The sequence below is a fragment of the Phoca vitulina genome, unplaced genomic scaffold (assembly GCF_004348235.1).
Source record: "Phoca vitulina isolate PV1807 unplaced genomic scaffold, GSC_HSeal_1.0 scaffold20, whole genome shotgun sequence".
Classification (NCBI taxonomy): Eukaryota; Metazoa; Chordata; class Mammalia; order Carnivora; family Phocidae; genus Phoca; species Phoca vitulina.
This window is the reverse complement of record NW_022589723.1, coordinates 22,484,373-22,498,702: the sequence shown is the minus strand read 5'-3', so window position 1 is coordinate 22,498,702 and position 14,330 is coordinate 22,484,373. Positions and strand designations below refer to the sequence as shown.

The following is a 14,330-nucleotide window of genomic DNA, read 5'->3' as shown; positions in this document are numbered from 1 at the left end:
TAATGCTTCATAAACCAGGCATATCTCCTTCTGCATTAAGTCTGTTGCAATATCATCCATCCCACTGTACACTCGAGAAATAAGAGTGAAAAAGGCAGATGATGGTGATCATGAAAATGGTTTGGTTTTGTTATCCACTGACAATAGCGGTTTGAGAACCACTGTTCTTGAGGAAGCAGAATTTTTTTGTTACATACACACATAAGGTATTACGCTACCCCCATCTGCTTTTTGGAAGTGGATGCTCCTGAGTATTTTCACCATTATTCCCTGGCTTTGTCCTGTACCTCTAAAGTCTTGTGATCCATTTACAGATTGATGATGCTAATTCTAAGGCAGAATTTATAGTCTTCTCTCACCTTTTACCCTTCCTACTCTAATGAATTATAAGTCATGTAGACCTTATTCCCTCTGCTTTTCTTCATGACTTCTCACTTTGTTGATAAACTGTAAAGGCATATATATATATATATATATATATATATATATATATATATGTATATGTATATTAAACTGGAGTCTGCAGAGGGGGAGTAAGACCATCATTGGGGCCATTTCTTTATATCCTGAAAAACAGTAGAGGGAAGGAAAACCACAGTGTTACCTGGAGTCTGGACTCTATCAAAATGTAAAAGCGTGGACACCGATGACTAGCTCCTGGAGGCCTGCCTAGAATGAGAAAGAAGAATTATCTCTAGAAATATCAACACTTCGAGATGTATCTCCACTTTGGAAATACATGAGACTAAAAATAGTCTCTTGAGTCTCTCTACCTTTAATTCATCAGGGACACACACACCATTTGTCTTCTTTCTCTCCTTTCTCATTCAGCTCCATCAACACCAACCTCATTTGATTCCAAACAGAGTGACATGTTTGTGTCCAGTGAGAACCAAGTCTTTGTTTCCATTGAGCTCTGTGTAGAATCTCACCATTCTTACTGCCACCACCCAGTTCTGTCATTCCTACTTAAACAGCCTATTGGTCTTTTGACTTGAGGCTCTCCTTTTCTCACTCTATCCTGTGTATCCATGCCTGATTGATTTCTCCCAAACACGGCTATTATCAGGACTACTATTGTCCTTTGCTCAAAAATTTTCAATGATGTCTTCATTTGTGCCATGGTACAAATCTGCTTTATCTCTACTCTTCTTCCACTTTTCCATGATCCCTTCATCTGAAATATTCTACAATAGTCTTGGCTGTTTCCTTAAAATCCTGTGAACAGAGGCTACACCTTTCTTCTGTGCTTGCTTCCTTTTGCCTGGAATGTCTTCTTTTCCCCCTTCCATCTAAACCCAACCGAGTCTTCAAAACTTAATTCAAAACCAGTCCCTGTAAATGGTTTTTACTTGTCTAATCTGTCTTTCTTGATTTCCCTCTTCTCTGAAATGTAGTAGTATTTGAAGTTTGTACCACACAAAAATGGTATGTGATTACATATCATTATTAATTGTTTATTTTTGTTTCAGTTGTGTTAATTTTTTTTCTCCAAATAAGTTGTAAGTTTCTTGAGAACTTATTTAGAATTTCATCCTGGGGGAGACCAGATTCCCTGAGCTAGGCAACTGTCAGTGGTTTTTCCAAAACTACTGCTGAAATTATCTTTGTGCTAGTTAAGTTGGGTTGCTCTTATGTCTGGGCGGGAGTTCAAGTCTGATAAATAATATCTTGCATAATGTTATTTCCAAGTACAGTACAGTATAATAGTATCTGTACTTATTCTAAATTTGTCAAACTTTATCTTACAGCTATTTCTGCATTTGAAGTTCAGCCAATTTCTACTGAGGTCCAAGAAGGTGGAGTTGCTAGATTTGCATGCAAGATTTCCTCAAACCCTCCTGCAGTCATAACATGGGAATTAAATCGGACAACTCTACCTGTAACTATGGACAGGTAAATGCAGCTTTTGTCTTTGGAGACAATGCAGGAGTAACGAAGGTGTCATGAGACTTATGGGGGAAAGACCATGATGGAGCTTATTTTCATTTACAGTAGCAATTACCAACCTCTTAAAGACATTTCAAACTTAGGCAAAGAATTAGATCATCAGTCTCTGGCACATGGGGAATAATTTCTGATTTTTGGTTTAGATCATAATTCAAATAACCTTTCTTACTGCTTTGTTGCTTTCCTTAAACATCTTTTCCAACCATAGGACCACCTGAGCACCTGCTTTGTAGCCCAAGGATTTAGGAAACCAAATTAGACCTTCAGTGCTGGCAATAGCAATACTACTATAGGGGTCTCCAATATGCCCTGGTACCTGCCCATTCTGTCTCCACCTCCCACTTCCAGTCTCCTCTCGGCTACACACACACACACACACACACACACACACACACACACCCGCTCACCCCCACCACCCCCCGCAGTGCTCTGCCGGTGGTTGAGGTTTAAGGATCAAGAACTTAGTAGCGCCTTCATAAAGTTTAATTCCTGTCCTCATGAGTAGCAGTATTCCAAAGTAGGTAAAAATCATTTACTAAAATCTCAGGATACTAAGATGGAAGAAGTTATTCAAGAAAGTGTTTAAAAAAAAAAAACTTAGATTCAGGTGTATCTTGGAGAATATATCTGTATTAATAGGCAAGAAATCAGGATTTGAAAAAAATCATACTAAGCCCTAGATCACCAGTTATATAAGCTATAATGTCAAATGTAACTCTGTATAAAATTAGGCTGGTAGATTTCACAAACCACATACTGCATAGTTACGTATGTTTTAGAGACCTGTAGTGACCCAAATAAAAACAATTGAATCAAGCTAATTGTTTTAAATGGTCTTTAAAGTATTGCATCTGGCACTTTAAAAAGGTTGAATATATTAATCATAGAATACATGTTAAAATAAAATATAAAATCTACTACAAAGAATTTAGTCATCTTTCTTCCTGTAACAGGATAACTGCCCTACCAACAGGAGTATTGCAGATCTATGATGTTGGCCCAAGGGATGCTGGGAATTACCGTTGTGTTGCTGCTACCGTAGTCCACAGACGTAAAAGTATGGAAGCCTCTCTGACGGTGATTCCAGGTACTGTCCCAGCTATTACTTTTTCTTCTGTGGCTGTAATAGTATGCTATAAAATAGCACTTTAATTTCATGTAAATTATTGTAATCTAGTTGGAAATGGTCATTTTTATCCCTCTTAGGTTCCTCCTCTTTCACAGGCCAGCTTATTTTATGTTAACATCTTTAAGAACAACATCTTTAAGAAAGAATGAATATTTGTTTTGTAACTATTTCACTTTTGTTTTTAAAATATAAAATGCGAAATGAGAAAAACGATTATCCATTTCCACCAAAATTGTCCATTGTCAATAAAGATATATTTGTTTCCAGTTTGTATTTTTTTGTTTGTTGTTTTAAGAAAAATTATAATTTGCATTTATAAAAATGATACATGCTTATCATAAAGAGTGATGTCTATAAAAGTATAAAAATAAAAATTTTTACATTAAACAATGTAAAAAAGTACAGATAGAAGTTTAAAAATATCCCCAATTCCAATATCCAGAAATTATCATTGTTAACATTAAGCAAACGTAATTTTCTATATTTTGCCATACATAAATATAGTTAGAAGGGAAACTAGCTAAAGAGATGAATATGAAGAAAGAAATATGGATCTTATTAAAATGGAATTACACATAGATACTAGTTTTTATTTTTAAATAATTTAAATTTACTTGAATATAGTGGAAGAAAATCTGGACTAAAGACATTGGTGAACTTCATATGAATGTTTATTTTTCACAAGATTCCTAAAATATCCTTGAAGGTTAAAAAATCTCTTTGGAAAACATTGAGAAACTGAAATTACATTTTTAACACTATGTTTTAATATCAGGTAGTGTCTTTTAGCTTCCTGGTATGAAAGATTAAAGACAAAAGCACTCCCACACTTCTTTTCTTCTCCCCACTGTCACATAAATTCTTAACAAGATTGGCGAAAGGATTAAATGAATGTTTGAGCCTCAATTAAAAGGGAATGATATGGCAACAACCTAAATGTCCATCAACTGAAGAATGGATAAGTAAAATGTGTTCTATTGATAAAATTAAATTCTATTCTGTTATTACTCAATAAAAAGAAATGAAATACTGGTACACGTTGCAACACAGATGAATCTTGAAAACATTATGCTAAGTGAAAAGAAGCCAGTTACCAAAAGACCATATAATACATGGTTCCTTTGTTAAGAAATGTCTAGAAAAGGCAAATCCAGAGAGACAGAAAGATTAGTGGTTGCCAGGCTGTGGAGAGAGGAGATTGCTAATGGGTGTGGTGTTTCTTTTTGGGGTTCTAAAGTTGATTGTGATAATAGTTACACAACTCTGAAAATACTAAAAATCACTGAAGTACTTAAAATTGTGAATTGCGTATGATGTGAGTTATATCTCAATAAAGTTATTTTTTAAGTGAATAGCAAGGATATTTTAACTTGTCTCACTTATTATATCTTATTTGTAATTTATTTTCATGTTGTGCCTTTCCTCCTCAAAGCTGAAGAGTCTAATTCCTTCTACACACCAACCATTATAGCAGGCCCACAGAACATAACAACATCTCTTCATCAGACAGTTGTTTTGGAATGCGTGGCCACGGGAAATCCCAAACCAATCATTTCTTGGAGCCGCCTTGGTAAGTTTTCTCAGGGAAAAAAGTCTTTAAACTTTGTTGATTTTAATGAAACTGACAGAATGTTTATTTTATATGCAAAACACATGTTTGTCATTTAAGTGGCTTTTAACTTTTTGGCATTTCAGTGTGTAGAGAAAAGGTTTTTGTATAGCAAATTTTATACTTTTTATGGTATGATTAGATGGTGATCTTTTGACATAATTTTAGATCTTATGTTACATTATTTTAACTGAAGTCTTCTCTTGGAAATAGATCACAAGTCCATTGATGTCTTTAACACTCGGGTACTGGGAAATGGTAATCTCATGATATCTGATGTCAAGCTGCAGCACGCTGGAGTGTATATTTGTCGGGCCACAACCCCAGGCACGCGCAACTTTACAGTTGCCATGGCAACCTTAACTGTCTTAGGTATGTTTTATTTCATGCTGCATTCAGGAGAATCTCGTATTTTAACATTTATTGTATTATCTCATTCATCGCTTACTTCCTCCTTTCTTGAACTTTGTAGCGTTGATATGAAGGTTGATATGAAATACTGTAATCCAACAATGAATTTTAGAAGAAAGTTAAAGCTCTGGGTTAAAATGTAACTAACTATAATGCTTAAGTCACCCTCCTGTTTGCCGGCATACCATTATGTTCCTTCTTATTTAAGCATCTCTTTTATGTCTTTGTTACCCACCCACAAATCCACATATCCATTTACCAATCTAAAACTTTAATCTGTTGATTGTGTGCGTTCACAAGTGGCTATATATTATTGGGCTTAGTTAAGTAGGATTATAGTGTACCTATTTTTAGTGTGTTGACACAGAGGGTCTCAATAGGGAAAACCTCGAGGGAGTGGACATCTAAATGAACAATGCTGAGAAAAGGCATCTGGATAGTTATATGTAGAATGTAGATAAGAGGCTCAGAATGTTAAATATTTTCAAGGATGGGACTTGAGTCATTTGCCGAACTCTTCCTTGACTCTTTGTATCATTCCTGTTGGAGACATGGACATTTTTCTCTGTTCTTTTTTCTTTAAAAATAGCTCCTCCTTCATTTGTTGAATGGCCAGAAAGTTTAACAAGGCCTCGAGCTGGTACTGCTCGATTTGTGTGTCAAGCAGAAGGAATCCCCTCACCCAAAATGTCATGGTTGAAAAATGGGAGGAAGATACATTCAAATGGGAGAATTAAAATGTACAACAGGTGGGCTATGTCACTTTGCTACTATTTTAGAGAAGATATAATGGCTTTAGTAATTGCCATGTGAACTGGTTGTAATATCAAATATCTAAATTATCTTGCTTTTTTAAACTAAAATAAGAAATTTAGATTCTGAAGGGGGGTGGGAAATGAGAGGGGGAGACAAACCATGAGAGACTATGGACTCTGAGAGAGAAACTGAGGGTTCTAGAGGGGAGGGGGGCGGGGGGATGGGTTAGCCTGGTGATGGGTATTAAAGAGGGCACGTATTAAATGGAGCACTGAGTGTTATACGCAAACAATGAATCATGGAACACTACATCAAAAACTAATGATGTAATGTATGGTGATTAACATAACATAATAAAATAAAATATGAAAAGAAAAAGAAATTAAGATTCTAACATCAGCACGCCATAGATCCTTTTGTATTTTATATGTGGATCATGGAAGTGGTAGATTATAATGAAATAAATGTTGGACAGTCCCCTAGACCTGGGTTCTAGTCCTGATGAGCCAATAGCTAAGTTATTAGCAAGCATATTAACCCTTTGGGGCCTCAGTTCCTTCTTCCATTAAAAAGAGAAAATTAGAAGGAAATATTCAAATCTGAAGGAATTTTTCAAACTTAATGATTTTTAGAACTCATTTTTATTAGTATAAATATGAATCTTCTTAAAACATTACCATATGTTTAATAAAACTTAAAATTTTTTTGTTGATCTGAATTTATGTAACATTGCAATATTATATAAGTTAGATGCTATTACAGAGTAATATACTTTTTTATAAAAGCCAAATTTTTTTTTAAGGTTTTATTTATTTGACAGAGAGAGACACAGCGAGAGAGGGAACACAAGCAGGGGGAGTGGGAGAGGGAGAAGCAGGCTTCTGGTGGAGCAGGGAGCCCAATGCGGGGCTTGATCCCAGGACCCTGGGATCATGACCTGAGCCGAAGGCAGACGCTTAACGACTGAGCCACCCAGGCACCCCTAAAAGCCAAATTTTAAAAAAGAGATTAGTCTTTCACCTAAAGCAAGCAGGGTTTGGATATCACTATTACTTAAACTCAGAAAATAAGAGTAATTTTAAGCAACTCAGATTTTTCAGTAGGGTTGATTACACAGTTTTTTGTTCTTTGTAACTTTTGTCACTTAAAATGAGAGTGAACTTAGCAATAGTTTAACTTTATTTTTACATCATTCTTAGAATTTTTCATAAAAATATTTTTTTCTTTTCTCAGTAAATTGGTAATTAACCAGATTATTCCTGAAGATGATGCTATTTATCAGTGCATGGCTGAGAACAGCCAAGGATCTATTTTATCTAGAGCCAGACTGACCGTAGTAATGTCAGAAGACAGACCCAGTGCTCCCTACAACGTGCATGCTGAAACCATGTCAAGTTCAGCAATCCTTTTAGCTTGGGAGAGGCCACTTTATAATTCAGACAAAGTCATCGCTTATTCTGTGCACTATATGAAAGCAGAAGGTAAGCAATTTGAGGAGTATTTATTTTCAACTGCTACTTGCTGTCAATAATTTCAGTATGAATGATGTCTTAAATAATCCAGAAAATATTTTTGAAGTTCTATGGCATTTATCTCTTTTAATAAAATAATCTATCACCTGCATATCAGTTTTTGCTAAATGTTTTTATTATTGTGTACTTTGTATATATAAGTATAGTTTAAGATTTTGTTTAGAAATAAGTACCATCTCTGCCTGCTAAAAATTACAAAGTGGTGGAGTAATGAATTTCATTCCAGCCAAGATATAAATTCTTTAGCTAAGACTTAATATTCCAATTTAAGTATACAGTTACATAGGAACAGTGTTGTAATTGGTTCATAAAATAATACGGTGAATTATGGTCACTATAGCACGTTATTTTTAAGGGGGGGGAGTAAACATGATCAGATCCCCATAAGTTGATTTTATATGTTTTGAATGTTTCCTGAAAACATTTAAAACTCTGAATATTGAACAGGACTCTCTTTGTTGATACGTCATTTCTTATATAAAAGTAGAAATCAAATCTGTCTTAAAATTTTTATTCAGAACTATTCCATTGTTTTTGCAGTCTTTTTTGCCCTAATATTTTCTTTTGGCAAAAAAATTCGAGGGAAAGGAAAAGCTACTTAGAAATCCTAGAGATTTCTCTATTGATCTCTCATAGAAACCACAGAAGTTTACAAATTTTAGTTGTGCACAGTCTAGATTTTATGCAGTAGACATTAAAACAAATCCTAGCACCCAAAAATGATGGTATGATAAAATTGTCCATATAAACAGGTGGTTTGTTGTTGTTTGTTTTTTATACTTTGAAGTAGTATTTTGAAAAGGAATATTTTGAATTTAAATCAGGGGTTGTTTTAGCAAGAAGAATGAAAGTCTAACTGAGCATGTTGGAGTATGTTAATTCCCTTCTTAGTGATTTAGGAAGGTAAAAGGAATGCTGGTTTTGGTGGAGACCACTCTTGTTCGCTATTATGGTCATTTCATTAGAGCCTCCACATGCAGCTCAGTGGTCTATTCAAGGACAGAACAAGGCTTTTTAATTCGAACTCAAGGACCTTGTTTGGTAGGTCAGAAATCGTACTATGCAGTTCCTAATTAACAAGCCATTAGCCAGTCTGTTGTGAAATGGCTGTAATCTTGTCTAATTAAAATGCTATCAAGTTAATTCAGAAATGTGGGAAAACTTAATAGTGGAATTTGCCTTCTGTTTTGTTTATAAATCCAGTGAGGGGGAGAAGGGCCTTGGTCCTTAGAGCGTTTTGATGAAGTTGACGTGCATTTACCGTGAATTGTTCGCAAAGCCCAGGAGCTGCCAGTGTGCTTATTCCCCTTTACAGATCCGCGCTGTAGGAATTAAATCACACAAAGGCAAATTCTGTTCTATATCTTGCCATGCATATTTTATTAAGAATTGCTGAGAAATTTTTTTTTTCCTCTTTGGCAGGGGAAAAAGTTCGTTGTGGAACAAAGTGTTTTGAAGCACATTCTGTGCCTCCCAGTTCTTTTGCTTCCAGTATAAATAAAAAGAACAACTTGTGTCAGTCAAATTTAATAGAATCTCTAGGGCCAAAATGAGATCTTTTGCAGGACGACTTTTGGTTTGGTTTGTTTTTATAAAGCCTGGAGACTTTACATTCCCATAAAGCCTAGAGCTTTTACGTTCCCTACTGTCTCTCCATTTACTTTTTTTTTTTTTTTAAATTTTTTTATTCTTATGTTAATCCCCATACATTACATCATTAGTTTTAGATGTAGTGTTCCATGATTCATTGTTTGTGCATAACACCCAGTGCTCCATGCAGAACGTGCCCTCCTCAATACCCATCACCAGGCTAACCCATCCCCCCACCCCCCTCCCCTCTAGAACCCTCAGTTTGTTTTTCAGAGTCCATCGTCTCTCATGGTTCTTCTCCCCCTCCGATTTCCCCCCCTTCATTCTTCCCCTCCTGCTACATTCTTCTTCTTTTTTTCTTTAAAAGGAAAAAGAAGCCATGCGTTTAAGCAAGTAAAACTTACACTGTTTCAAACTACGGTGTTCTGTAACATTCCACTGTTACAGCATATGTTAAATTCTAATGGATCTCCTGCTGTACTGCTGTACATTGTCTCTGCTATGGGTTTTGACTGGATATTAAAACAAATTTAGAAGAGATTAATTATTTTCAGTTTGATTTACTAGGGAAGAATTCAAACTACTAATTTGTAGCAAGATGTAGTTACTTTTAGAAGTCACATTTCTTTTTTTTCTTTTAAGGGTCACAAAAGATAACAGAGATTAGACAGGAGGATCAGTGTGTCACAGTAAGGGAAATTGGTCTTGTTCATTTTGAATACTCCTAATTTTTAAACGCTGATTCTTTAATCTAGGTTTAAATAATGAAGAGTATCAAGTAGTCATCGGAAATGACACAACTCATTATATTATTGATGACTTAGAACCTGCTAGCAATTATACTTTCTACATTGTGGCATATATGCCAATGGGAGCCAGCCAGATGTCTGACCATGTGACACAGAATACTTTAGAGGATGGTAAGAAAACACAGTCTATGTCATTTAAGTATGAACATTAATATGTTTAATCCATTTCAATGAAAAAATGTGTTTTAAATTAGAGAAAATATCCTCTTTTTGGTTAAAAAAATAATCGAAACAGGTATGGTAACTGGCAGGCTAGTTTGCCATTTCAAATTTGACCCTCACTTTTTGACAATAAGATGATAAGTGTAGAGTTTTTATAACTTATAATGTGTAACATAAATTTTAATAATAAAAATCTTATATTATTGTATTTCTTCAAGTTTCCTAGTGTAAATTGTAAATACATTGACGTTTTAAAAAAATTTTTTTTGACATTGCAGGGTTTTTTTGAGTGGAACAAAATGTGAAATTTCCTAAGCATAAATAAATATAAATATAACAAGTAAATATATAATGAACAGAGGTCAGAGGTCTTGGACCTCTGAAACTGGGAGTTTTTGAAATTTAGTAAACTGTCAGTTAAAAAATATTCTTTAAAAATCAGCAGTTAGTCTATTTTTAGGTATAATATGTTTATTCTGTTAAGAAGGAAAGTAATAGTTGTTACAGACCCTGGGTTGGAAGTTGAGTTGTAGTCCTTTTGAGGGCAGGCCTCCATATATTCTTGTAATGGTGGGAGATCCATTAGTAAAGTCCTGAGACTGATTCTCCTCCTCTGATTCGTCATCTCTCTCTCCAGGGGCTCTCTAGAAGGCCCTTTTTGTACCCGTCACTGGGAAAAGGGAATGATTTAACATATGCTTAATTATACTGTTCCTCCTTTACAGATGTTTTCTCATCCTCACAAAATGGCCCACCCTTAGTTTTCAAAACATTTTTTTGAAGCATTTTTTCATTTATTTGAGAGGGATAGAGACAGAGACAGACAGCGTGAGCAGAGGGAAGGGTAAAGGGAGAGGGAGAAGCAGAGTCCCCGCTAAGCAGGGAGTCAGACAGGGGGCTCCATCCCAGGACCCTGGGATCATGACCTGAGCAGAAGGCAGATGCTTAACCACCTAAGCCACACAGGTGTCCTTCAAAACTTTTTTTTTTTTTTTTAAGATTTTATTTATTTATTTGACAGAGAGAGAGACAGCAAGAGAGGGAACACAAGCAGGGCGAGTGGGAGAGGGAGAAGCAGGCTTCCCGCCGAGCAGGGAGCCCGATGCGGGGCTCGATCCCAGGACCCTGGGATCATGACCTGAGCCAAAGGCAGACGCTTAACGACTGAGCCACCCAGGCGCCCCAAAACATTTTTATGTAGATTATTTCCATATCATTTTCTTTGTTCATTTGGTCCCAGATCTCTTACTTACATCTCTATTATGCCACTTATTAGATGTTTATAAATTCAGAGTTTGACTAAATGAAAAAAATTACTGATCTGGATGCTCAATTCCAATTCAGTTTTCATTTAACAGTCTGTTCCATTTTAGGGGCATCTGGGTGGCTCAGTGTCCTGCATGGGGCTCCCTGCTCAGTGGGAAGCCTGCTTCTCCCTCTCCCTCTCCCTCTGCCCCTCCCCCTGCTTATGTGCTCTCTCTCTCTCTCTCTCAAATAAATAAATAAAATCTTTAAAAAAAAAAAAAGTCTGTTCCATTTTAGAGTGAATCACAGTATTTATGACCTCTCAAATTCTCATCACATTTAACCTCTGACATGTATATCTAAGGTGAAACACAGGCTGGGGGCGTGTGCTGTTTTGGGGCTTGTGGGGGTTTTTTGGTGTATTCCTCCCTATATCCTTAAAGGAAAGGAGTCTGACCATAGCAAGCTACTTGTTAAAACTTGCCAGTTCCAGTTAAGTTATGATCTCAGAGTTCTTTTTCCTTTAAACCTTTTCTTACTCTGTAACTTTTTTACTTAATGAAGTTTCATTTTGTTTTCTGAATAACACAGACTTCTGACCCTACTTTTCACGTTTCTACACCAGTTTCTCCACATTTCCTAAGCCCATACGTCTCAAACGGAGATGTGTGGGTGTCCTAGGGGCACGGCCGCGTGCAGCAGATACAACTAACACTTGTGGAGGGCTTGCCCCTGCCTGTTCTAAAAACCTTCTCTCTGTTATCTCATTTAATCCCTACATAACCCTGTGATAGAAGAACTGTTGTTATATAAGACACAGTAAAGTAGAGGGGATAAGAATGTGGGCTTTGTTCAGTCTGCCTACATCTGCTCCTTCACTAACGACCTGTGTGACCTTGGGCAAGCGGTTTGACCTCTTTGTACCTCAGTTTCCTCAGCTATAATGATCGTGGTGCTTCCTTTGGTTTTTGTGAGAATTCATGAGTTCATACATATCAAGAACTCAGAAATGCTTAATAAATTGATTTTCTCTTTTCCAACTATTAGTTCATTCATGCAACAAATATTCATTGAGTACCTGCTGTGTGTTATTTGATAGTAGTGAACAAAAGAGACAAAAAATTGTCCCTGATTTCATGGCGTTTACTTTCTAATGGGAGAGGGGGCAGAGGAACAATAAACAAGATAAACAGTCCATTATGTAATTATATGCTATGTGGGATATTGATAAGTATCTAGGAGAAGGGGAAAAAAGCAAGGAAAGGGAGTATGAAATGTTGGGAGGGTTTGAGACTTGAGACAGGGTCACCCAAGAAACGCTCACTGAGTAGGTGACGTTTGAATGAAAACTTGAAGGAAGTGAAGGTGCGGGAGCTGGTGAAGCAGGTGACTGGGGGAGGTGCACGCTCGGCAGAGGAAGTGGACATTGCTGAGGGCTGCAGTGGAGGGAACGGGTGGAAAGCAGTAGGAGATTGGGGCCCTGAATCCATGAGGAGCCGACCCTGTAAGTACATAGGGCTTTGTATGAAGTCACAGTGAGGACTTGGGCTTTTACTTTCAGTGACACTTCGCTTTCTTTGGTTCTCTATGCTCGATCCTTCCTCATTATTTTTCCTTCTTTTTTTTTCTGGTTTGTGATCTACTCGCCTGAAAACCTCTGCTAGGGCTGAACGTATCCCTCCTTTATCACATGTGTTGCTCTTAAGAGAATGCAGTAAATACTGCAGTGCTAATTGACAGTTTTGATTCTATTCATAAGCAACCTGTTTTCTTGTATGACTAGTTCCCTTGAGACCTCCTGAAATTAGTTTGACGAGTCGAAGTCCCACCGATATCCTCATCTCCTGGCTGCCGATCCCAGCCAAATACCGACGGGGCCAGGTGGTCCTCTATCGCCTGTCCTTCCGCCTGAGTACTGAGACTTCCATCCAAGTTCTGGAGCTCCCGGGAACCACACATGAGTACCTTCTGGAGGGCCTGAAACCAGACAGTGTCTACCTGGTGCGGATTACTGCTGCCACCAGAGTGGGGCTAGGAGAGTCATCAGTGTGGACCTCACATAGGACACCCAAAGCTACAAGTGTGAAAGGTAAATTTCTAAACACGATTGAGGAAGAGTATTTTTACTTTTTTGAAACTTACTTTTATAAAATCTAAGTCATGTTTAAATGGTGTTTTATGAATGAAAATATTCCATAGATCATGGACTTCACTGAAAATAATTTTAAACTTTTTGTTGCATAGTCCCTTTTGACATAGAGCTCAATAGTGTGTAAAACTTTTGGTTACACTGTTAGTTTGCTCAGCATAAATGGGTGAATCCAAATCAAACTGAATTACCAAAAGTTGTATATTAATAGAGACCTAATTGATATTATTGCCATATATATATGTGTGTGTGTGTGTGTGTGTGTATATATATATATATATATATATATTTAGATTTTATTTATTTATTTGACAGAGAGAGACACAGTGAGAGAGGGAACCCAAGCAGGGGGAGTGGGAAAGAGAGAAGCAGGCTCCCCGCTGAGCAGGGAGCCCGATGCGGGGCTCGATCCCAGGACCCTGGGATCATGACCTGAGCCGAAGGCAGACGCTTAACGACTGAGCCACCTAGGCGCCCAATATTTTATATTTTTAATTCTGTCTCAAAGTTTAATATCACTGTGGAATTTTGAAAGTTAGGTTAAAATATAATTGCTTAGAATTGCACTTTTTTGCAGCTGTTGGTTTAAAATTGGGTGTATGTTTATGAACTATGGATTTTTTTATGCATACATTTCTGGTGGCTTTTTCTAGCCCCTAAGTCTCCAGAGTTACATTTGGAGCCTCTGAACTGTACCACCATTTCTGTGAAGTGGCAGCAAGATGCTGAGGACACAGCAACCATTCAGGGCTACAAGCTGTACTACAAAGAAGAAGGGCAGCAGGAAAATGGACCCATTTTCTTAGATACCGGTGACCTTCTCTACACTCTCAGTGGTTTAGGTGAGTGAGCCCGTACTGCACTTTCCTTTTTTCCTTCCTCTCTGACCAGTTGGGAAAAGAGTTTTTGGATATAGGGCAGAAGAACTGACTTACTAGTAGAAAGAGAATTGCCTTTATGACATCACTGTGTATATCCTCCTGCTTGA

General features: G+C 37.0%; 1 protein-coding gene across 1 annotated transcript in view; it reads left to right on the top strand.

The window, feature by feature from the left end:
- Positions 1 to 14,330, top strand: part of PRTG (protogenin) — a 121,423-nt gene that overhangs the window by 56,435 nt on the left and 50,658 nt on the right. The window contains exons 3-11 of the mRNA XM_032417437.1: positions 1,752 to 1,896; positions 2,904 to 3,037; positions 4,512 to 4,649; positions 4,902 to 5,060; positions 5,689 to 5,848; positions 7,089 to 7,336; positions 9,733 to 9,897; positions 12,977 to 13,282; positions 13,996 to 14,184. Of these exons, the coding sequence (XP_032273328.1) occupies positions 1,752 to 1,896; positions 2,904 to 3,037; positions 4,512 to 4,649; positions 4,902 to 5,060; positions 5,689 to 5,848; positions 7,089 to 7,336; positions 9,733 to 9,897; positions 12,977 to 13,282; positions 13,996 to 14,184 (1,644 nt within the window). The remainder of the gene's footprint in view (positions 1 to 1,751; positions 1,897 to 2,903; positions 3,038 to 4,511; positions 4,650 to 4,901; positions 5,061 to 5,688; positions 5,849 to 7,088; positions 7,337 to 9,732; positions 9,898 to 12,976; positions 13,283 to 13,995; positions 14,185 to 14,330) is intronic.